Source organism: Zeugodacus cucurbitae, chromosome 4 (genome assembly GCF_028554725.1).
Source record: "Zeugodacus cucurbitae isolate PBARC_wt_2022May chromosome 4, idZeuCucr1.2, whole genome shotgun sequence".
NCBI classification, from domain to species: domain Eukaryota; kingdom Metazoa; phylum Arthropoda; class Insecta; order Diptera; family Tephritidae; genus Zeugodacus; species Zeugodacus cucurbitae.
This window is the reverse complement of record NC_071669.1, coordinates 8,774,555-8,798,716: the sequence shown is the minus strand read 5'-3', so window position 1 is coordinate 8,798,716 and position 24,162 is coordinate 8,774,555. Positions and strand designations below refer to the sequence as shown.

Below are 24,162 nucleotides of genomic sequence, written 5' to 3'. Positions count from 1 at the left end.
AACAAAAACAAAAAACAAGAAGAAACAGTATCAAATAGTAATATGTATAACTACAATACATACCAAAGTACTATAACTAATGCAGAATAAATATTTATTGATGAAATAAATTATTAAAATTGTTGTTTTCTATTGTATATATACTGAAAGTTAGCTGCTATAAAAATTATAGCAACCAATGAGCTTTTAAGCTTTTGAAAATGTCTTAAAAGCTTTCTAAGGTTCTTGCGAAAGTTTTGCAGTTAAAGCAGAGTGGACTTTGTTGAGAGTTTGTCGGTGCTGTTACTGACTGAAAGCTTAAGTATACACCTAAAAAGCTTTTATGCTTTAAGAAAAGCTTTTTAGTACACAGTGGTGCATTTATGTGCTACATAGCTTTGTCAAACAACTTACGTTGAGTGTCTTGAAGAAGCACAACATTGTATAGAAAAAATAAGGTTAGGTAATCGGAATAAAAATTTTGTAAATTAATAATTCAAAAGCACTTGTATAAATCAAATTAATAATATTTTAATTAATCGAAAGATGACTGTCATGAAAATTAATTTTAAATTATCTCAATTACATCTATATTTTTGAGAGAATAAGTATTTAACTCACTGATGAGTAATATAACGATTGAGGAAAATATATGATAAAAACAACATTGACTACATACTCCCACATGCTGTTCGCCTGGTACCTGTAGAATAATGTGAATACCTATAAATTAAAAGGACCAAATGAGCTAATTTAAATAAAGGAAAATCCACCATAAGGCATCCAAATCAAAACTACGAAAAATCTACTTAATTTAAAACTAATAAATAAAGTAATTTTATATAAATTATTATTGGTGACGCGGTAACTCTGAAACTTCGAATTTCGAAAGTCCTGTTGTTATAAAATACAATCCACTCCGGCTGCAGCTGATTGGTGTACGAAAATGGCGTGATCAATGCACTTTTCTTATTCCATTTCGCATGTCTTCTGCACACCTGTTAAGTGGCATGTAATAACAACTGATCTTTGTGCGTTGCTGGAGCGGGTATGGTAAAGAGGAGGTGGGCAAAAATATGTTTTCATGTAGTATTGGCTCTTCTATGGATTACGTGCGGCTAGTATTTTGTGAAACCAAAAAAAAAAAAAAAAGATTAACGGAAAACCAATAGACGTGTATGCTGCTGTGTATGATTATAATTTTTAGAAAAATAATATTTATTTGATGTAATTTTTGTATTACAGATTACTAGGAGTCCAGATGAGGTAAGCAGCCATCATGACAAGTGTACCTGCATACAATTTGCAAGTGTAACACAGGAGAACAACTTCTATGAACTGCGTGTCTGTTACTTGGGGAAAAAGAGGAAGGGGGTAAAGAGGAAGGACTTTGGAGAAAATACATATGTTTCTATAATATAGGCTCTACTATAAATTCTGCGCGCCTAATACTTTATGTATACCACATAAAATTTTAACGGAATACCCACTGTATGCATATGTGTTCTTATTTATAATTTGTTGAAAAATCATATTTATTGAATGCCAATTTTATTCTAGGAGCTCAGGAACACTAAGCAGGCATCAAAGCAAGTGTATTTTGATGTTATTTTGTACGTGCAACAATACACTAAATGAGTCTCATACAAATGCTTGCTGTGCGCCTGATTTCATAGGCGGCGTTTATGGATACATTGGAGGTGGTCGAAAATTTATTTTCGTGTATCAAATAGGCTCTTCTATGATTTATGCGCGCCTTATACTTTGCGAAAATAAATATTTTAAATTTAAACAGAAAGCATTTTGATTGTATTTTAGCGGAATTTATGCAAAGGTGTGAGATGATTTAAAATTTGATGTTTTACATTGGAATGCGGTTATATTTTGTTGTTTCTTTAATGAGCTGTCGAACGCAGCTAAGTAAATGGGAATATGATAAAAGGAAGAGAGATATCACAAATTTACATGAGGTGGTGTCCTGGTACTTATGTGAAATTTCATCAGCAGTATTTGTCGGAAAAGAGGAGGTGGGCGAAAAATATTTTCATGTAGTTCTATGAATTCTGCGCAAATCAAAACATCATACGAGAACTCCCTTGAAGAAAATAGCAACAAAAATGCATGTAGGTACAATTTCTGTGCGCCTTGTAGAATTTGTCAAATTTGCTAAGCATACGCAGTCAGCGCAACAAAAAAATTACGGCCGATTTTTTTTCGACGACAGAATTTAATTACGAAAAGTTCACAAAAGTACCAGGCGCACAGCATGCACGTGGAGATCACTCGCGCAAAATTTTTCTTTCTCTACCTTTTATCACATTCGCATGCAGGTACAATGTCATTTATCATTGTTGTTGCGACAAAAAATGTGAGGAATGTTGGTGGATGCTATTTCGTCAGCTGATTTTTGTTTACCTAGAAAAATGCAAAGAAGCAATAACAAAATAACGAATATGAAATAACAACACAATCATATGAAAATTTATTTTCCACAACTCACTGCACTAACAACAATACACAGCCGCATTCCATTGTGCAAAAACTACACAGCGTGCACACTCGGTAAAGGTTTGCGTGCTGTGTCGTCTGATCGCCTAGTACCCAGCACTAGGCAGCATCGTCAGGCAGGCGTCAAATTTACATGACAGCAGAGTTCTGTCGCCGGCAGCGACAACAGAACGACAATTTATATATGAAAAATACACAAAAGTACCAAGCTCCCAGCATGCACCAGGAGGTGACTCGCGCGCAATTTAGGTCTCTGTGTTTTTCACATTCGCATGCAGGTACAATGTGTCATGGCAAACACATTGTTGTTGTGACAAAAATGTAAGGAATGCCGGTGGACGCTGTATTATCAGCTGTTGTTTGTTTACCTAGAAAAATGCATAGTAGCAATAAGAAAATGAAGAATAAGAAGTAGCAACAAAATCATATGAAATTACTATCGAAGAAAACAACAACCAAAATGCCTGCACCCACAATTTTTGTGATGGTTGCTTGCTGCTTCTGGGCGCCTGGTATTCTGAATGAAATTTGTGCCTGGCGATTTTTGATTTTTCTGCAAATTACAACAACAACCACAAATTGCTTCTGCTTAAATATAAAATATTTATTCTATTATAGTATTAGTCGCGCAGAATTCATAGAAGAGCCCATAAATATTATAATTATCATGCAAACATATTTACGCCCACCTCTTCTTTACCTACAAATGCCGCTGTGAAATCTGCACCAAGAGGTGACTCCCGCACATTTTTTCATTCTCTACCTTTTATCACATTCGCATGTAGGTACAATGTGTCATTGCATCATTGTTGTTGCGACAAAAAATGTAAGGAATGTCGACGGACGCTATTTTTGTTTACCTAGAAAAATGCATAAAACCAATAACAAAATAACGAAAATGAAATAACAACACAATCATATGAACATTTATTTTCCACAACTCACTGCACTAACAACAATACACAGCCGCATTCCATTGTGCAAAAACTACACACCGTGGACTTTCGGTAAAGGTTTGCGTGCTGTGTCATCTGATCGTCTACCCAGCCAGTACCCAGCCATTACCCAGTATTAAGTAGCATCGTTGACACAAAAACAAATAGCGCAAAAAATGTCAAGCAACAAATAAAAAAACCTCACACAGCGCAGCCGAAGTTCTGCTGAAGCACGTATGCGAAGGTGACTAAACCAAAGTAAACAAAAATGCATACACTAACAAATCTGTTAGTCCGACATACCTTCCACAATATTTTTGTCTACCTTTACATTGTTGTTGCGAAAAAAATGTAAGGAATGTCGTTGGATGCTATTTTGTCAGGTGTTTTTTGTTTACCTAGAAAAATGCATAAAAGCAATAACAAAATAACGTATATGAAATAACAAAAAAATCAAATGATCATACGAGAATTCCCTTAAAGGAAGCAACAACAAAAATGCATGCAGGTACAATTTCTGTGCTGCTTGCTTGCTGCTCTTGTGCGCCTGGTAGAATTTGACGAATTTACCATGATTACGCAGCCGGCGGTAACAAAAAAACTCGGGCCGAATTTTTTTCAGCGACAGAATTTACATACGAAAAGTGCACAGAAGCATCAGGCGTCCTACAAGCACATGGAGGTGACTCGCGCACAATTTTATTCTCTGCCATTTATCCCAATCGCATGCATGATGCAGTGATCATTCGACATTGTTGTTGTGACCAAAAATGTAAGGAATGTCGGTGGACGCTGTATTATCAGCTGTTTATTGTTTACCTAGAAAAAACCAATAACAAAATAACGAGAAGCAATTAACAACAAAATGAAAGGGTCATAGGGAAATTTTCTTGAAGAAAACATTACCAAAAATGCATGCATGAGCATTTTTATGATGGTTGCTTGCTGCTTCTGGGCGCCTGGTAATCTGAATGAAATTTGTGTCTGGCGATTTTTGATTTTTCTACAAATTACAACAACAACAACAAATAGCTTCTGCTTAAATGTAAAATATTTATTCTATTAAAGTATTAGGCGCACAGATTTTGTAGAAGGTCCCATAAATATTATAATTATTATGCAAACATATTTACGCCCACCTCTTCTTTACCTACAAATGCCGCTTGTAAAATCTCATGAAAGTACCAGGCGCACAGCAGCACATGGAGGTGACTCATGTACACTTTTTATTTGTGGTCTCTCTACCTTTTATCATATTCGCATTTTTTGTTCACAACTCATTACACGAACACAATATGTCACCGCATTCCATTGTGCAAAAAATACACACGATGCACCTTAGCGTCTACTTACATTCCTTAAATTATTTGTGCCAACAACAAAGTATAGGTAGATTAAAGCATTGTGGAAGGTATGTTGGACTAACAGATTTGTTAGTGTATGCATTTTTGTTTACTTTGCACAGTTACCTTCGCCTTCGCGATCAGACGACACAGCACGCAAACCTTTACCGAGTGTGCACGGTGTGTAGTTTTTGCACAATGGAATGCGGCTGTGTATTGATGTTAGTGCAGTGAGTTGTGGAAAATAAATTTTCATATGATTGTGTTGTTATTTCATATTCGTTATTTTGTTATTGGTTCTATGCATTTTTCTAGGTAAACAAAAATAGCGTACGTCGACATTCCTTACATATTTTGTGACAACAACAATTATGAGTGCCACATTGTACCTGCATGCGAATGTGATAAAAGGTAGAGAATGAAAAAATGTGCGGGAGTCACCTCTTGGTGCAGATTTCACAGCGGCATTTGTAGGTAAAGAAGAGGTGGGCGTAAATATGTTTGCATGATAATTATAATATTTATGGGCTCTTCTATGAATTCTGCGCGACTAATACTATAATAGAATAAATATTTTATATTTAAGCAGAAGCAATTTGTGGTTGTTGTTGTAATTTGCAGAAAAATCAAAAATCGCCAGGCACAAATTTCATTCAGATTACCAAGCGCCCAGAAGCAGCAAGCAACCATCACAAAAATTGTGGGTGCATGCATTTTGGTTGTTGTTTCCTTCGATAGAATTTTCATATGATTTTGTTACTATTTCGTATTCTTCATTTTGTTATTGCTTCTATGCATTTTTTTAGGTAAACAAACAACAGCTGATAATACAGCGACCACCGGCATTCCTTACATTTTGGTCACAACAACAATATGTTTGCCAAATGGCACATTGTACCTGCATGCGAATGTGAGCAACACAGAGACCAAAATTGCGCGCGAGTCACCTCCTGGTGCATGCTGGGCGCTTGGTGCTTTTGTGTATTTTACATATATAAATTGTCGTTCTGGTGTCGCTGCCGGCGACAGAATTCTGCTGCGCAGTCATGTAAATTTGACGCCTGCCTGACGATGCTGCCTAGTGCTGGGTACTAGCCGATCAGAAGAGACAGCACGCAAACCTTTACCGAATGTGCACGTTGTGTAGTTTTTGTACAATGGAATGCGGCTGTGTATTGATGTTAGTGCAGTGAGTTGTGGAAAATAAATTTTCATATGATTGTGTTGTTATTTCATTTTCGTAATTTTGTTATTGGTTTTATGCATTTTTCTAGGTAAACAAACAACAGCTGACAACGTCCAGCGACATTCCTTAAATTTTTTGTGACAGCAACAATTATGAGTGGCACATTGTACCTGCATGCGAATGTGATAAAAGCAGAGAAGGAAAAATTGTGCGCGAGTCACCTTCTGGTGCATGCTGGGCGCTTGGTGCTTTTGTGAAATTTGACAAACGACATTTCGCAGTTTATGATTTATGGCAGAGCGCGCTCTGCCACAGTGGTGGCGCTAATTATGAGTATAGCAGAAAATGCTTAGAAATTTTTGATTTCCCTTAAAAATAGTAAATGAAACACTTTAGTTATAATATTTTTAATTAAATTGCTTAAACATTTTATTTCATTTAATGGTTTCTGTTTTCTTTTTGTTTTTAATTTCGCAAATCTTATTTGTTTAACATACATAAGGAAGTGGTGTTTTATTGGAGGTTTTGTGGCGGTGAGAAGATTTGGAGGAAGGTGTTTAATAAAATATTTTATGATGTGCTAAAAGTATATAAATTTTTATATATTTTTTTTGGAAAGTATATTTTATGAAATTTTAAAAAATTGGTTATTAATTTGTCTATTGTTGTTTTCCTTTTCTAAAATATAAATATACAATTTGAAAGGTATCAATGGAAAATTTGTTGTAATTACAATTTATATATAAATTGTTAGCGCGCCAATACGAAACTGACATTTAGATAGATTTTGTTAATATAATTTGTTTAACTAACATTTATTTATTTTAATAAAATCGCTTAGCTAAGTAGTTTTTTTTTTTAATTTGCTAAATGACACATGAATACATACTTAATAATAAATTTATTTAATTAATTTTTTTTTTTTGTAGAGGCTTCTAGGTATGCACAAAAATATTTAAATTAATAGCAGACATTTATTTAATATTTTATTTTATTAAACATAATTACTGGGAATGTCATTTCCTGCCTTACATATATAAATATATTTTTTATGATTTTTTTTTAATATGCAGTTGAGTTCTTTTTTTATTTAACCTTTATGCTTAGTTTTCTTTAACATTTTTATGGCAAATTTATTTAATAATTTTTAATTCCGTGATTGCATTAAATAATATTTACACAAATGTTATATGTATTTTTAAGTAATTTTATATCGAGATTTTCATAAAATTATTTTTAACTAAATATATATATTTTTCTTTATTTATTTATTATAATTTTAATTTTGAAAATTTTTTTTATTTTTTTAAATAATTTTTTATTTAAATAATTTTTTTAAATATTGTTTTTTTAATAATTTTTTTAAATAATTTTTAGTTTTTCCATACAGTTTCTAGTACTTAATTTATTATTTTTTTTTTTATACTTCATTCAATTTCTTTTGATTTTTCCATTATGTCATCTACTTAAATTCTTTTTTAGCTTTCGCTGACCCCTACTGAGCCACCTGCAGTGGCGTATTATTGCTAATTAAAGCCTTCTTACCATTTCAAGCTACGCACAGTTTTCTAGCCTACCCACACACTTCGCAAATGCCAAGCATACATTTTTTTCCAATTTACATTTAGTTACATTTAACATTTAATTATATCTTAACCTATTTTAAGTACATTGCTGCATTGCTTATAGTAATTCAAAAATTTTCACTACATCATTTACTAAATTTTGTATATAAAAATGTGCAGTAGCTTTAAATGCTTAAATTCTTTGATTATTTATTGATTATTTGCCATTGAGAATTCTATATTTTATGAAGACCAATATTTTATGTTAGTTAATTGAAAAAAGGGTGCCGAAAATACATACATACAAAAGGAGTTTACTTTATTATAACCTCAAAAATTTTATAAAACCATTTTTTAGGTACTTAATCATATAATTTTTTATATGTAGTATCAATTTTATGCAACTTCATGTATTTATATGTACACATGTAGCTGTAGTTGAAGGTATGCAAGTTTATAGATTTTAAACAAAATTTATCTTTTTTACTTAAAAAATATGTTTTTTTTGGAATAAATGTTTTTATAATAATTTTATATTTATTTATATAGTTTAAAGCTTTTCGAGTTTGGTTTTAGTATTTAATTTTAGTAAATGTTGAATTTTAAGCTGATTTCTTTTTTATAAAATTTAAAAATTATTATTTTTTGTTGTTTTTTTAGTTTTTAATATATTTATGTAGCCGCGTTGAGTGGTGTTTAATTGTTTTCGGCAATAATCTTGACTTAATAACAATTATGTATATGTAAAATTTAAAACTATAGGCTTTAATTATTACAATTTAAGATGAATATTTATTAAAAAAAAAATAATTAAATAAAATTAACATTAATATTTTAATATCTAAAACAAGTATCTTCGGAAGATTTTAAATTTATAGAATTTAAAATTCTCTGAAGAAATCAGCTATAAGTTAAGGAGCTATACCAGTGGGACACTTTCAAAAAATCGAATTGCCTTTTTTGCCTATTCGATATTTTATGCTTTCAAAAATATCCTGTGAAGGCGGCAAGGTCGTATCTTGTATAGTTTTTGAATGATAGTGTTCTCAAAAGCGACCGCTCACAGGTATAAACCTCCGTAGCTGAAATGCGTTTTTTCTAAAAATGAAATTTTTCAAACTTTCTGACAACATAACTCAACGAGAGATTGACCAAACGACAAATTGAAACTGAATAATCTTGAATATATTTACTATACAATGACTTATGATATTTTGGATTAGTTGAAAATTGTCAATTTAGCAATTAAAAAACGACTTTTTTTACCTTAAAAAACCACATTTTTTCTAGAATAAATCCATTTTGTTAAATAATTTTGGATATTTTTCAAAAATCGTAGGTCATTGTGTAGGAAATACGTTCAACTTTAATACACTTTTTGCATATTTTTGTTTCTGCCGAAATCATGCCAGCAGTCGGGAAACTTTTTATTTGCATCCTCCGAAGACAGCACATAACTCCGTTATTTTTCAATATTTTTGTCAAAAAAAAAATATTAAAATATAGCTGAAAATATACATTTTTAAGTACAAAAACTTCGAAACATCCACAGAGTACTTTTTTAAAAAAATTTCACGAAAATCGCCAAATTTTTCATAGGTTACACAGGTGTAGCCCCTTAATTGAGTATATAACACATAAGAATTTTAATGTCTTTTTAATGACTAAATATTGGAAATTAAAAAAAAGTTTTTTAATTAAAAATTATATATATAAATATTCTAAAAATAAAGGCGTGACCATTTCAAGGTATTATTAGTTAGGAATTTTTTTTTTTAAATTAAGATTTTACGAGAACTATTTTTACTTTTAATAAAATTATAAATTGTAAAGTTGTTAGGCAGTTGGTGGAGACTAGAGAGCAACAAAGTACTATTTTTTCCATGCAGAGCATTATTTTTGTAAAAAATATTTTTTTTTTGAGGAAAATTAAAAAATAAAAATTTAAAAACCATGCTTTTTTATACAAAAAAAAAAATAAAAAAAAATTAAAAAAAAAAAATTAAAAAAAAAAAATTAAAAAAATTAGCTTTTTCACCAAAAAATCATGAACAGTGGAATTTTTGTTTTAAAAAATTCCCCAAAAGTACTGTAGCTGCTCTGTTAAACTTTTTGAGTTTAGCTGAAAAAATCAAAATGCGCATAGATAGAAACTAAAGGTAAATAAAATTATTTTTAAAGAAAAAACAGAGAACAGTAGTTGAAATCTAAAAAAACAAAATCATATTTCTAACGCAAATTTTTACCTATTAATGCGAAAATAAACTATGAAAAATATAACAAATATTTTATGAAGACTATAAACACACACAGGAACTATTAGATTGTATATCTAAAAAAATGTAAAATTTAGCTTTGAACTATCAAACATCTTTTATATAAAAAGAAAATATAACTATCTACTTGCAGTTTCTAATTTTTTTTATTTTAATACAGTGTGCTAAAATATTTCATTTGGAATTAAAATTTATAATTTTAGAGCTCATTGAAAAAAGGCGCTTAGAAATTGAAATTGTATTTTTTGCGCTTTAATATTTGCTAAGCTTTTCTTAAACTTTACAAAGTAAAAGAGAAACAATGGAGCATCTCTAGTGCACTTGTCATGCATTATCAAGGCAACGTCAGCGCCACTTGCGGGACTCACTATGTATATGATAATCCGGAAGTGGTATCGTTAGTGAAGCCACATAACCTTTCAAAATTCGCGTCAAGCGCAGGTATCCTAAAGGATAACTACTGCTCGTGGACAACTAAGGATCGCAAAGTACCAAAACTGGTCTATGTGTGGCTCATTGGCCTACCAGTATAACCTAACCTAACCTTCTTATGCTTTATGTATTTTCGAGGAAAGACATGGGTTTACATTTAAGTTTATAATTAATTTATAGGCATTTTGAAATTTATATTAGATATATTGAATATTATAATGCTAATAATTACTATTAGTATTATTAATTCACTATTAGTGCTACTAAAAATTAATAATTGAAATATTTCGCTATAAAAACTAATTTAAATTTGTAAAAAAAAAAATGTTTTAAAACATAAAAAAATTAAATGAAATTATAACTAAAGGCTACTTTTAAAAATTATGAATTCATCTGTTTTATTTATCTTATACAATTTAATTATAATTTTTCTTTATTTTTAAACAAATAAATTATTCAAAGCACTTAGGTATAGTGTTGTTTGGACGGAGTAAGAAGCTAGTTTAAGCTGCGGAAAACATTCGTTGAGTCTAAGTAGTAAGTAAAGTAAACCTATATATAATATAACGGTATTTAATGCAATATTCTAGCGCGCTGTATTTACATAATTCACAGTAGGTAAATCTGTATGCAGGTTGGTTGGTGCTTAATCAAATTATATATATATAATAGAAATTTCCTACGAATTAACATTTCACATTTCATTAACTAAAATTAATTCATAAGAGTTCTCTTGTTTATATACAAATTATATATAACTATATATCTAACATTTTTTTTTAATTTATCTACAACTCTAAAGGTTGTTAGTGCTTCCACCGTTAGTAAGTTAGCTCTACTTATGAGTACTCATACTCGTACTTGTGTTAGTGTGTCACTCACAGTTTTTTTTTTTTTTTTTTTGTTTTTATTTGGGATTCTCTCTGTGTACCTCGGACACATGATCGCGCGGATCGATATCTTGCTCTTCCGTAAATTTCTGTATAGAAAGTTGTTCAGCGAGTTCGGCAACGCGCAATGAATCTGAAGCTGCAGCGTAGACAAGTAGAAATTTAACGTTAATTTTTGTTTACAAATTTGATAAAACAACAACTTTTCGTATGGCTATACTTACGTCTGGGCGGCCTGGGCTTTGTTTGTAGACTTTTGCGTGCTTGATCGCAGAGACGGAATGCCTCCAGAAATTCGTTGAGATCCACAAAGCCATCTTTATTTATGTCCATCATTTGACACATATTCATTAGCTCTTTCTTGGAGCCAGCCGATGGCATATATTTGCGCAGCAAATCGATAGCTTCACCAAACTCATCCAAGGATATGTGACCTGTGTATTTTTGAGTAAAAACGAATTAAAAAATAAATAAAATTTCGTTTCAAAAAATAGAAATTTTCAAGGTATTGCACTACACACCCGAATGATCTTTGTCCAGTATGTGAAATATTGCTTCCAGACTGCTCTTATTTTTGTACAGCGCATCGGTGACACTTGTAGAAGCTTCAGCTTCTTCGACCTGAAATTGGTAATTTTTTATTTTAAATTATTGCATTTGAATATTAAATATCAACTTAATAACCACTCACTATAACATCTGTCTCCAGTAACTCCAAGGTCATCATATAGTTTACAATATTTGGGTCGCTTGGTGAAAATGACGGCGCTAAACGGTCGCGCATCAAACGCCATGGCAGCGACATTTGCGTCACACGCTCCATTGTGTCGCACCACTGTGAGACTGTCACACCGCCTAGAATTATAAAAAAAAACAACAGTTATCTAGAAAGCTAAATTTATTTAATTTTTTGCATTTTTTCTTACCCGTATTATTGGGATCCAATTTCGCAAACTCCCGTTCTAGTAATTCACTGCGGTCGCGTAATCGCACACCCAACTCACGTAACGCTGAGCTCTCCACAATACTCACACGCTGTTGGAATGATAGCCGTGCTGTCTTCGATGCCGCTGAGATATATTGCACAAATTGTGTATCCAATTGTGGACCGAACTTTAGGTAGGCGCCTTTATTTGAACCAACCGCATAGTAATTGGATGCTGAGAAAATTGTTATCACCTGTGTGTGGGGGATATGAAAGTATATATATTATATATTTTGACTCTAACGCGATTTTTTATTTTAATAATGGTTTGTATAACATTGAGAATGTGCATCTTAAGCCGAAAACTTTGCCTACATTTTGGCGTTCCTCTCAAGTTCCTCTCTATATATGTACACCCTCGTTATATTAATTAAATTAAACTATAAATTTCGTGTCAAAATATTTGAACTGAGTTGCAAATTGTCCGAAATACTTATGCTTACCTGCCCATTGTGTGTGAATTCATGTCCATCCGGTTTACATTCGTGTGAACGCACAAGGAATTTAAATTTGTATTTTGCTAGGAATTTTTTGGTTACATCGGGACCGAAATAGGTGCCAGCACCACGTAATGAATTCGGCTTACAGCCTGCGTTGATTTGAGGATCGCTCCACATTATGTCGAAGATCTGGAAAAGGGCACGAGTTATATTATTATATGTATAATTGTATCAAGGAACTTAAAAGGGAAAAACTTGTTTATAGTCAGTCCGCAATTAGTTTTAGTAACTCTTAACTTCTATTATTGAAATTATCTTTTAAGGGTGACTCTTTCAAAAAAATCGATTTTTTTTTCTTTTTTGCTTATTCGATAGTTTACACTCCCAAAAATATCTTGTGAAATCGATAAGGTCGTATCTTAAATAGTTTTTGAATGACAGCGTTCTAAAGAGCGACCACTCGGTATAAGCCGCAATAGTCAAAACTTTGAATGCGTTTTTCTCGAAATGACATTTTGTTCAGAACTATGACATTTTGTTAATTTTTCATAATTTTTAAAATCTTTTTGAATTTTCTGGTTTCAGTTACTCATGCCGGATTCATATCAGCAGTTGGGGAACTTTTTTTTTGACACCTCCGAAGATAGCACATAACTCCGTAATTTTTCAATATATTCATAAGAAAAAAATCTTAAAATATAGCTGAAAATGTACATTATTATGTCCAAAAACTTCGAAAGATTCGATCGAGTACTTTCTTTAAAAAAAATCGCCTAATTTTTCACTATCGCCTTTTATAACACTGTTATAGTCTCTTAAACTCATTCCTTCCTCGTTAGAATAGTAGGATTGCTTCCATTATAACTAACATTTTCTCTGAGTTTAACTATAAACCCTTAAAATTATTATATAAAATCAGTGAAAGTAGGAAATATTTTCCATTATATTAAATTTTATATACACAATTAAATATCTGTATATCTCACACAGTCCACAATTACACAAACACACACCCACAATTAAAACCGCCTAAATGTAGGCAACGTTTTCTTAAACTAAACTAAAATGTTGCCTACCTTTTGGAGAGATTATTCTTGTTTTATAAAAGCTTAAATATTCGATTTATATTTTTATACTCTCGCAACATGTTGCACAGAGTATTATTGTTTTGTTCACATAACGGTTGTTTGTATCACCCAGAAATAAAAGAGTTAGATATGGGGTTATATATATATAAATGATCAGGATGACGAGTGAAGTTGAAATCCGGATGTCTGTCCGTGCAAGCGATTACTTGAGGAAAATTTGAGATATTTTAATGAAATTTGGAACACATATTCCTTGGCACCCTGGTGAAGTTACTTTCGAAGATGGGCAAAATCGGTCCGCTGCCACGCCCACAAAATGGCGAAAACCGAAAACACAAGTGTCATAACTAAGCCATAAATAAAGTTATGAAAGTAAAATGTGGAACAAAGGATCGCACTAGAGAGGGGCACATTTCGCTGTAATTTTTTTTAAGTGAAAAAACTGTATAAACCAAACTTTCTGCAGCCGTTTCTTTTAGCCACTTCCAAATGAAAGAAACAACAATAATCCACCTCCCATACAAAGGTTAGGTTGAAAATTACTAAAAGTGAGTTAATTCACTAACGAAAAACGTAAGAAAGACTAATGTTACATAAGAAATAGCAGAAGGAAGCTGCACTCTGCATTTTTTTTTACAAAATTGAAAATGGGCGTGGCATCGTCTACTTATTGGTCAAAAACCATATCTCAGGAACTACTCAACAGATTTAAATGAAATTCGGTATATAATATTTTCTTGACACCCTGATAACACGGACAAAAAATGGGCGAAATCGGTTCACAACCACGACTACTTTCCTTATAACTCAAATTTGAATTCCATCTGATTCCTTCAATTTAAAATGTATACGTAAGGAACCAATGAAGTTAGCGGAATAAAACTTTACACTAATAGTGCATATTAGCTCTGGCTTCACTTGTGAAAAAATTGTCGAAAACGGACTAAAGGCCCCAGATATGGAACATGTTGAACTCAGTACCTTAGGGTAAATTTTAATCGAAAATATGGATAAATGGGTAAAAGATAATTTAATGTAATCCAGAGGAAATTGTTTTCTTCTAATAGTGTTCTGTTAAAAAAACTATTAAAATTGGGTCATAACATCTCCTAGCTCCCATATACCTAATTATAGGTTTTTCAAAAATACCGTGGGCTTTATTCCGTATATATGTATTGGTTAATATGTGAGATGTCTTAGCAAAATTAAGTAAGCGTATAGTCTTGGATATAGTGCACCTTGCTGGAGAAAATGAATGAAATCGGTTCAGCCCTCATATACTATATATGACGATTTTCTTTATTCTATTAAACTTTATGCTGAATTTATGGGTAAATTTGTGTGTTGTCTTAATAAAATTTCTTCAATGAATTGCGAGAGTATAAAATGTTCGGTTACACCCGAACTTAGCCCTTCCTTGTTTTTAACTAAACTTTTTTTTTTTTTTCAATATTTCCTTATTTATTGAATCTGCTTGTTTTTAAGCCTAACAACAAGTTATAAAATCTTAAATCTATTTAAAAGCTAGACAAGCTCAACCAAGTGATTGAGCTGTATTGGTGAAACGTTGCTCTTTAGTACGCAGGCATATCCCTTCTTTTTAGGCGTGTTTGATCGCAGGAATGTACTAAAGCATTAGCCAATGGGTTTGGGTGATCTCGGAGTTTAGATATATATTTCAATCTGCTGTCCTCTACTTCTTTCTTTACCATAGGGATACCAAGATCTTTATGGATATTTTCATTGCACTTAAAACAGCCTACCTTTTGGCGCAGACATTCTTGTTTTATAAAAACTTAAATTTTCGAAATAGTTTAAGCTTTTGAATTTTTTTTAATCAATATTTTAAAGCAATTATTTTGTATCAAATAAATAACCATTTAATGCTTACTATCTTCCCTTCTAAATATATTGAAAAAAATATTGCAAGTAATGCATAATTCGATTTCTAAGTACTACATAAAAAGCAATTGATCAAATTCACACTTAAAAGCACAAACAAAATCACATTAAATAATAGCTGAACGCTTACGTAAGTGCAAAGTGTGAAACTCCATTTGCCGCGAGCATAATTTGATAAATGATTGTGATAAATTTTTACAATGGCTAACCATATTTGTATATAAGCATGAGTGCTATTGCGAAAGCCCTAGACAAACAGAAATGAGAGGCAAGTGGAAAAAGTTGCACACATATGAAAGCAAAAGCAGTAAACACATAAAAACTCAGAGTAACTTTCGAAAGTGGAGCAAACAACAGTTGCAGTTAGCCAAAACTACTTGCATATGAAGCCAGTAGGCCATTGACTCCCACAGCCAACTGGCCAAATAAACGAGGTCGATTACAAAATTTGTTGCTGCAAAATACGAACGGAAATGCGAAACAAATCGCTTACAATGGCTTTTCGGCACGCATCAAACGGCATTACGCAATTAAAGCTAAACGAGATTAATGACGGAGAGTAAAGTATATCTGTTGTGCAGTTGTCGGAAGGAAGTGCTCGGTAGTGTAATAAAAATTTGAGAAACGGAAGGTTACGTTTCATTCTACTTAATCAACTTTCATTTATTAATATTAATTGGAACAATTGAAAAATTATATAATATTTCATTTAAATTAATAAAAAGGTGTTTTATATGACGCAGGTTACTCATACGCAGTGGTGGCACTAATATATGAAGTACTCAATACTCTACTACATTCAATGACCGAACTAAAAAAATATTGATGTTATTTTTACTCAAAATAACATATTATATACTCAGAATCGTGTTCATAAATATTCTAAAAATTTAACGAGAAGAAATTCTAGCATTTTCATGAGAAGAGTGTCCAAAAAAATTCACAGAAAAATATGTTGATGTAAAAAAATTACATATGTTTTATCTCAGCAGCGCAATTTCACTTTTTAAACAAATACCAGGTAATTTTTTCAGCCAGCATACCCCTTTGCCATTTATTATACTCTCGCAACAAAGTTGCTAAAGAGAGTATTATAGTTTTGTTCACGTAATGGTTGTTTGTAAGTATTAAAACTAAACGAGTTAGATATAGGGTTATATATACCAAAGTCATAAGGGTAACTAGTAGAGTTGATATCCGGATGTCTGTCTGTCCGTCCGTCCATGCAAGCAGTAACTTGAATAAAAATTGAGATATCTTGATGAAACTTGGTACAACTACCATAAGAAGGTTAAGTTCAAAGATGTGCGAAATCGGACCACTGCCACGCCCACAAAATGGCGAAAACCGAAAACACATAAATAGGTATAACTAAGCCATAAATTAAGCTATGAAATTTGGTACAAAGGATCGTTCGAGGAAGGGACATACTTTCGAAATCGGATTATAACCACGCCCACCTCCCATACAAAGGTTATGCTGAAAACTACTAAAAATGCTTTAATTTAGTAAGGAAAACCATCAGAAACCTTAACTATCATTATAAAGAAGGTACAGAAGAGCTGCACTCAAAATGGTATACAAAATTTGAAATGGGCGTGGTTCCGCCTACTTATGGCTCCAAAACCATATACCCGAAATTACACAACCAATTTCAGTGAAATTCGGTTTGTAATATTTTTCTTGCATCTCAATGATATTTTATGAAAACAGTCCAAATCGGTACACAACCACGCCTACTTCCTATATACCAGAACTTTGAAGTCGATCTGAATCGTTTACTTTACAATATATAAAGTAAGCACTAGTGCAAATATCGGAACAGAACTTTGTAAAAATACTCCATTTAAAGAGTGGCATCGCCCTTCTAAAAATCGCCGAAATCGGACCAAAAGTATGCAAGGCCCCATATTTCGAACATGAGGAACTCAGAGCTTCGAATACATTTTTTCCGATAATACAGGTAAGTCTCTCAGATATTTTGAAAAAATTCGGAGGGAACATTTTTCTTCTAATAATTTGTCTCCGTGCCAAAAATGAGTGAAATCCGGTCAAAACTTCCTCTTGCTCCCGAACTCCTAATATTAGGGTTTTCAAACTTTCAATGGACTTTATACCATATATATGCCGTATATGGGTAAAATTTTTTGTTGCATTAATTAAATGAAATAAATAAATTTCGAGAGTATAAAATGTTCGGTTACACCCGAACTTAGCCCTTCCTCACCTGTTTTTCACCTAAAAACGCATTTTCATGGAAGCACAAAAAGTTACTCATACGCCATGGCACCACGCACCTCAAGCAAAACATGTGGTTTGAGCGAACTTCAAATACATAAACGTGCTATGCGTGAGCTGCTACGCGTGAAGCACATATAAATCAGGCAGTGGCAAAAAATATTTTGCTTTGAGAGCGAATAATATTTTTTTTCATATACGAGTACACAGTTTGTTTGCGAGCACACTGCAGTCTTTGACACAAGCGTACAAAGGCAAGTGTTTGCCTCTTGGTTGCTTCCATTGAACGTGCGTGCGTGTCATTTACACAGCAATAAAAATCCTTTGTTGGCATTAGCAAATAAATAAAATGTTTAATACAATTGACAAAGTGTGCGCTTACTTTGAAGTCGTCTTATTAAGCGCTTTGTGGTGTGAGTGAGCAGGTGCTGATGAGGTGGGAAGTGTTTATGAAGGATGCTTTAGGTGATTTTGAAGAAAATCAAGATTGAAGTCAGTGTTAATTTAAAATTTCTTTAGCAGGTCATAGATTAGCTACTCAGATATACATATTTACTTCAAAAATTTACTCTGAACCCATATACAGATATTTTTAAATCTCAAAATAATCAAAAATTAAAAATGTGCCCAAAAAAGTACCAAAATTCTATCATAAAACATATCTTAAAATTAAAGCCTCCTACGAACTGCCATATTTCCATTTATCCAAATTATGAAAAAATTTTAAATTCATTAAATTCATGCTTCAATCTCCACTCATACCACTCGTTTCTTAATTTGCGCTCATTCATAATTTAGACGGCGCCGCAACACACACACACGCAAAAGCCGCGTCTACCATTCATTAAATATATATTGTGCTGAGAATGTGTCTAAGAAATTTACAACAACAAAAACGTCAGCAATTTTGCATGCCAAGAAAGCCACCACGTCTACTTGCGCCTTGACAATGTGTTTGCTTACTAATTTCTCTGTGCGCACAACTCATTTTTTATATTTGCTGCCGCTTTAAAAGCTGTAATTATATAATGGCACTAATTGCTCGCCTTTCTGTCGTACACAGTGATTCCAGTGAAATCTGCTGAAAGCGGGATTATGCGCCTAAATGTATACTTGATTTAGGTCAAAATGTCGCCAAGTTACTTTTTTGCAAGAAAATTCTTAGAAAAAACATTTTTTGTGTGGCAACATTAATTAGAATTGTATTGACAAAGCTGTGAATTTGCTTAGTCGGTGTTTATTGAGGAGTAAATAATGAAATGAATGTTACTTGTACAGTAAATATTTGTATTAAAGGTATAACAAAATAACTCATACGTCATGGTGGACCAATAAATTTATGTTGGAAAATATATGTACATGTTAAAGCTAAACGAAATTAATGATGGAGAGTAAAGTATTTATTATGTTGAAATATATTTCAGTTATTGAATTTGCATTTGAGATGAGTATATTTGAATATAAAATTTTTCATATGTGAATAAAGGATCTTTGAGTAAAATATTTTTTGTATTTACATATAAAGATACAGAAAGTTGGAATGTGAGTCGCATATCAAAGATACGTTTTGAATTAAAAAGGGGCTAGAAGGTGAAGATATCTAAGCTACAAGCTAAATAGAAATCAATAGAAAGATAGGTGGAGGGATGAAGCTCCGCAATTGCAGAGAGTCCCACTTCGACAGCTTCGACTGCCCTTTGTGACACCCAAATACGCCTGATGGATCGCCAATACACTATTAGCGTTTTTAGACTGGAGCTAATTGGTCAATTAACCGGCCTCTGCTCTATTAAAACGCTTATTAAGATTTAATCGACTTGAAAATCAAATGCAACTCTGCGACAAAGACGTATGTTATGCGTTCTTTATCTGCGATTGGCTGTATTTTTTGACAAAAAAGCTAGGTAGATGTCGCTGCTAAAAATATCAATCAGCTGATGAAACTTACAACTTCTTATGAAAAGCAAAAACAAAAATGTATAACAGCTAATCGGTTATCGAGTAGCCGGCAGTATAAAAAGCAAACAGGGTTTCTCAAAAGAATTTTAATTGAGCAATTAATTGGGCTGTCTAAAAACGCAAAATGATTCGACAAAACGCTTGGACTCTATTATAAAATTCTTGAGTAGGCTAACGTCGTTTCCAGTCACTTCGCTGGGTTCGTCGAAGATATGCCTACCGAGATGTTTTAACCTTAATTTGGCGAATACTGGACATTGAAGGAGGATGTGCTGGGATAATTTCTCTTCGTCTCTTAAGCAGCTTTGGCAACAAGCGTGTGACCAGTAAACACACCCATGATTGCGGCGAGAAGAGCCTTCCTAAGCGATAGCAGCTGTATGAACCCCATTCGATCCACCTCGGGTCAGATAGTCCTCTCTATTGCACAGCTACTTGTTGTGTCCAGCGTTCCAGCGTTAAACAGTGATTCAATCCCAAATAAGGTCATCAGGTCGAGGTTATTAGATCGGCAATAGAGATTGTTCCATCGTCCGCCCTTCGCTCATGGAAATAATGATTTTATTTGGTTTAAGATATTATTAACCGCCTGGCGGTTCCTCCAGGAACCAACCGCTATGTTTGTAAAATTTTCATGTATAAATATGTATTATTAAATATTACATTGCGTGACCTTTTGCTTTGATATATCCGTTAAATTTTAGTTCAGTCGCCACTTTAGTGTGAGCTTTGTAGTCATATACATTTTGACTTGAATAAGAGTGCATCAAAAAATAATTTCAAGGACAATTTTGTACTTTCAAGTGACTAACAATAATGACGAGTGAAGTGGTTTTAGGAGATCGAGGATGATGGCCACATATCAATAAAATATGGATTTTTGTAAAAATATGTATTTAAAATGTATTTCTCTAATGAGCACCTAGTAATTCCTCAAAGGACCTCCCAATAAAATACCCTGTAAAATCTAAAATAATAATTTTTAAGAAAAATCGTAGAACAAATGTTGCTTGTAACCGAAAATTATAATACATATCAAAATTTTTAGTGAATAGGAGTTATCAGGCTTTTAAGGGTTAATACAATAGTACCTAAGACGGCAATTTTCTTCACTAAATAGCTTCACTAAATCACTTTCTAAAACCATGTCCAAAATTCTAGAGTATCTTCAGCATATATTTGTTTTAATATGAGAGTATATATTTTCAAACTGGAAATATTACATTGGGAGTTTAAGAATGATTTTTTAACTCATAATATTCAATATATTTCAGAATATTCATAATATTCAACAAATTGATCAACTAACCCCATGATACAGGTAAAAATATTTTAAAATTTTATATCCATCTAATATCATCAAAACTGTCAACAAAATGATTTTCTTTCCAAACATTCTTGTCATTTCAAAAACTCCAAAATGTTTCCTCTCCTACAAAGGTAAAGCAAACTGCGAAAATTTCGTTACATAAAATAGAATACAACATTGCTGATCTCTTTGCTGTTCTTTTCTTTCTGCGAAATGTACATTTGCGGCACGTTCGCGACGTTGTTGCAAGCATAAAAATTTACATTTTATGACAATGCCGCCAACTACTCAGCACACACTGTTAGTAAGAATGTTACAACAGCAATAGCAACAACAAAACAACAGAAACAACATGTGTACACACCAAAAGAATGTTTGAGTATCTACTTGAGACTCTGCTACAAGTAAGTGTGTACAAACTTAGTTAGTTTGTATTTTGTATTTGTAGCAGTCCAAATGTTGGTTAAATATACCCAAGTGCATTAAGACATTCACACATTAACGCCAAAACATACGCTGACACAAATTCGCACGCAACATAACGGTGCATTACGTAGGAACTATCTCGCGTACGTGTGCGCCGAGACACCGAGTTGTGTAGCAAATAAGGAAACTGCGGTTACTTAGGGGAATTTGAGAAATTACTTGCAGGTAGTCTCGTTGCGCAGGCGATTTGGCAGGAACTTACTTAGAAAGACGTGTGAACGCACTCAAGGTTAGTTTGCACGTAAGACAAACGACGTGGCCTGGCTGTAGTGCGTCACGCATGTTTCAGTGACATTGTTGCACGTACATTGCTGCGTCATGTGGGCAACCATGTTGCCTTTGTTGCTTTCTCTATCTCTCTCTTTGTTTATTTTAATTTCATGTTAATGCAAATACAAATAGAAATCTGTAGGCAAAATACTAAGTTTGATGACCGAAATCCGTATGTATATATGATATACTCGTATATTTGTAAGAAGTTTCTAGTATTTATTTGTGGGTCAGCAGCACGTCCGCCTGATAGTATTGTTTATTTAATTAACAAGTTTTGTATATGTTGCGTGCTGCTCTTGATCTTAGTATATTCAAGCTAAACTTTCTGTGGCTTTCATAGTAGATTTATCCAGGATATTTGCTTCATTGTCGTGTGTGGATTATATACAAATCTGTCTATTTGTTGATTTATCTGCATTTAAATGAGACTAATGTGATTTAAGAGATTGTTAAGACACACTCAACAGGTAATAAACACGAGTTTAAATTTCTTGTTTTGCACAAAAGTCACTTATTCGCAGTTAGATCTGTCAATTTTAAGTCAAATTTTGTTTTTTCCATAAACTCCAAAAAAATTTGTTTAAGGCGTGTTTAACGAAAAGATCTTCCGCAATAAACTCCGTGTTTGTGAGTAGTGTTATGTTGCAATTACGATCATATTTTTCTGTTGCAATGAAATACCTGAAGATAAGCCATCTTATAAGCTTCTTATAGCGTTTTTAGACAGCCAAATTACTTGATCAATCAAAATATTTATTTAGAAACCTTTTTTTGCCTTTTATACTGCCGGCTACTCGATAACCGATCAGCTGTTATACTTTTTTGATTTTGCTTTTCATAAGAAGTTGGAAACTTAATCAGCTGATTAATATTTTTAGCAGCGACATCTACCGTAACATTTTTATCAAAGAATACAGCCAATCGCAGACCAAGTACGTATATCGTACGTATTTGTCGTAGAGTTGCATTTTATTTTCAAGTCGTTTAAAATTCAATCAGAAATAAATGGAGATTTTAGTTTGTATGGTAAATCGATCTTAATAACCGTTTCAATCGAGTAGAGGCCGGTTAATTGATCAATTAGATCCTGTCTAAAAACGCTATTAAGCCCATTACAAAGCTGTCAAACAGATTTGAGTTGTGTTGCTTAACATCGTAATAAAACCGAGTTTGTGGTACACGAATATACATACATATAATTGGTACAAATGAGGTTGATAAAAGATCAGATAATTATTAGGTCAAGTAAAAATAAATCCACAACTTTCTCAAAATGTGGTTTTCGTAGTCTCTATTTCGCGTTGTATAAGTGCGATCGGGTTATGCTATATGCCGTTGGAAATATAGTATTTTGTGCTAATGAACCATTTAACGGTCAGGAAGGTTTTTTTATGTGTTGGTGGTGGGTTTGGTTGGCAAGTATCTACTATGAGCTGCTAACATACGACAAAACTCTTACTTCGGACCTGTACCAAAAAAGATATAATGTCTGAAGGAAGCAATTGCCCCCAAGCGGTCACCTTTGACCAAGAGAGAAAGAATAGTGTGCTATCAGGACAAGGCCAGGCCACACACGTCTATAGTGACTCGCCAGAAGCTTCGGGAGGTTGATTAGAAAGAGCTTACGCATCCACCTTATAGTCCGGAACCGGAAACAAATGAATACTTCCTGTTACTGTCTAGTGATTTAGCTGGTGAAAAATTCGACTCAAGAAAAGCTTGTGAAAATCGACTGTCCCAGTTTAGGCTAATAAGAACAAAACTTGCTTTAGTGGCCCTGAGTGTGACAGTATGAAATTATCAACAAAATGGCAACACGTTGGCGAATAAAACTGTGAAGATTTGACCAAAATTAGATTATTCTAACTATGTCAAAAAAAACTATGTTAAAAATATTATTATGAGGTTTTAATAAAACCAAGAGTTCTTTCAAGCACTGAAAAAGGTTTATGTAGATTGAAGGGTTTTAGTTACAAATAGCAATTAAATATAACCGAAATAGAATGATCGGTAAAGACATATTCTAAAAAATCAAATTAAAAAAGTTTCAATTTGTATAAGCTTAGCATGAGCATAGGATCCCAATGTTCACGTTGAGGTTATGACAAATGAAAGAACCCTTTAAAGAACTAAAAATCCATTTAAAGTTTTGGATCTAGATTTTTGGAGACTTTAACTCGTCTATGATTGAAATTCTTTCTTCTAATGGAACAATAGAAAAAACAAAAAGCTGTTCACATAAAAATTATTTCGGCAACTTCCAGTTTGGCAAATAAATGTTTCGTGCATTTTATGCGCTCTACTACATGTCACTCGACGGACATTTTCACATTTTCACATCTTCATCTACTCAGCTCATAAAACGACA

At 32.8% G+C, this 24,162-nt stretch overlaps 1 protein-coding gene and 1 long non-coding RNA gene across 4 annotated transcripts in view; one reads left to right on the top strand and one right to left on the bottom strand.

Moving 5' to 3' along the window:
* Nucleotides 1-900: 900 nt before the first annotated feature.
* LOC128921608 (uncharacterized) lies at nt 901-2,062 on the top strand. The gene is made up of 3 exons (XR_008471039.1): nt 901-1,155; nt 1,225-1,470; nt 1,540-2,062. It is a non-coding gene; the product is annotated as an uncharacterized LOC128921608 (long non-coding RNA).
* Nucleotides 2,063-10,781: 8,719 nt separating this feature from the next.
* LOC105208828 (serine/threonine-protein phosphatase rdgC) overlaps nt 10,782-24,162 on the bottom strand; it is a 91,163-nt gene continuing 77,782 nt past the window's right edge. For all 3 annotated transcript variants that reach the window (XM_011178894.3, XM_011178886.3, XM_011178904.3), the window contains exons 9-14: nt 12,543-12,728; nt 12,041-12,293; nt 11,806-11,969; nt 11,636-11,735; nt 11,339-11,548; nt 10,782-11,253 (exon numbers count right to left, since the gene is read on the bottom strand). In XM_011178894.3, the coding sequence (XP_011177196.1) occupies nt 11,132-11,253; nt 11,339-11,548; nt 11,636-11,735; nt 11,806-11,969; nt 12,041-12,293; nt 12,543-12,728 (1,035 nt within the window). In that variant the 3' untranslated portion in view covers nt 10,782-11,131. The remainder of the gene's footprint in view (nt 11,254-11,338; nt 11,549-11,635; nt 11,736-11,805; nt 11,970-12,040; nt 12,294-12,542; nt 12,729-24,162) is intronic.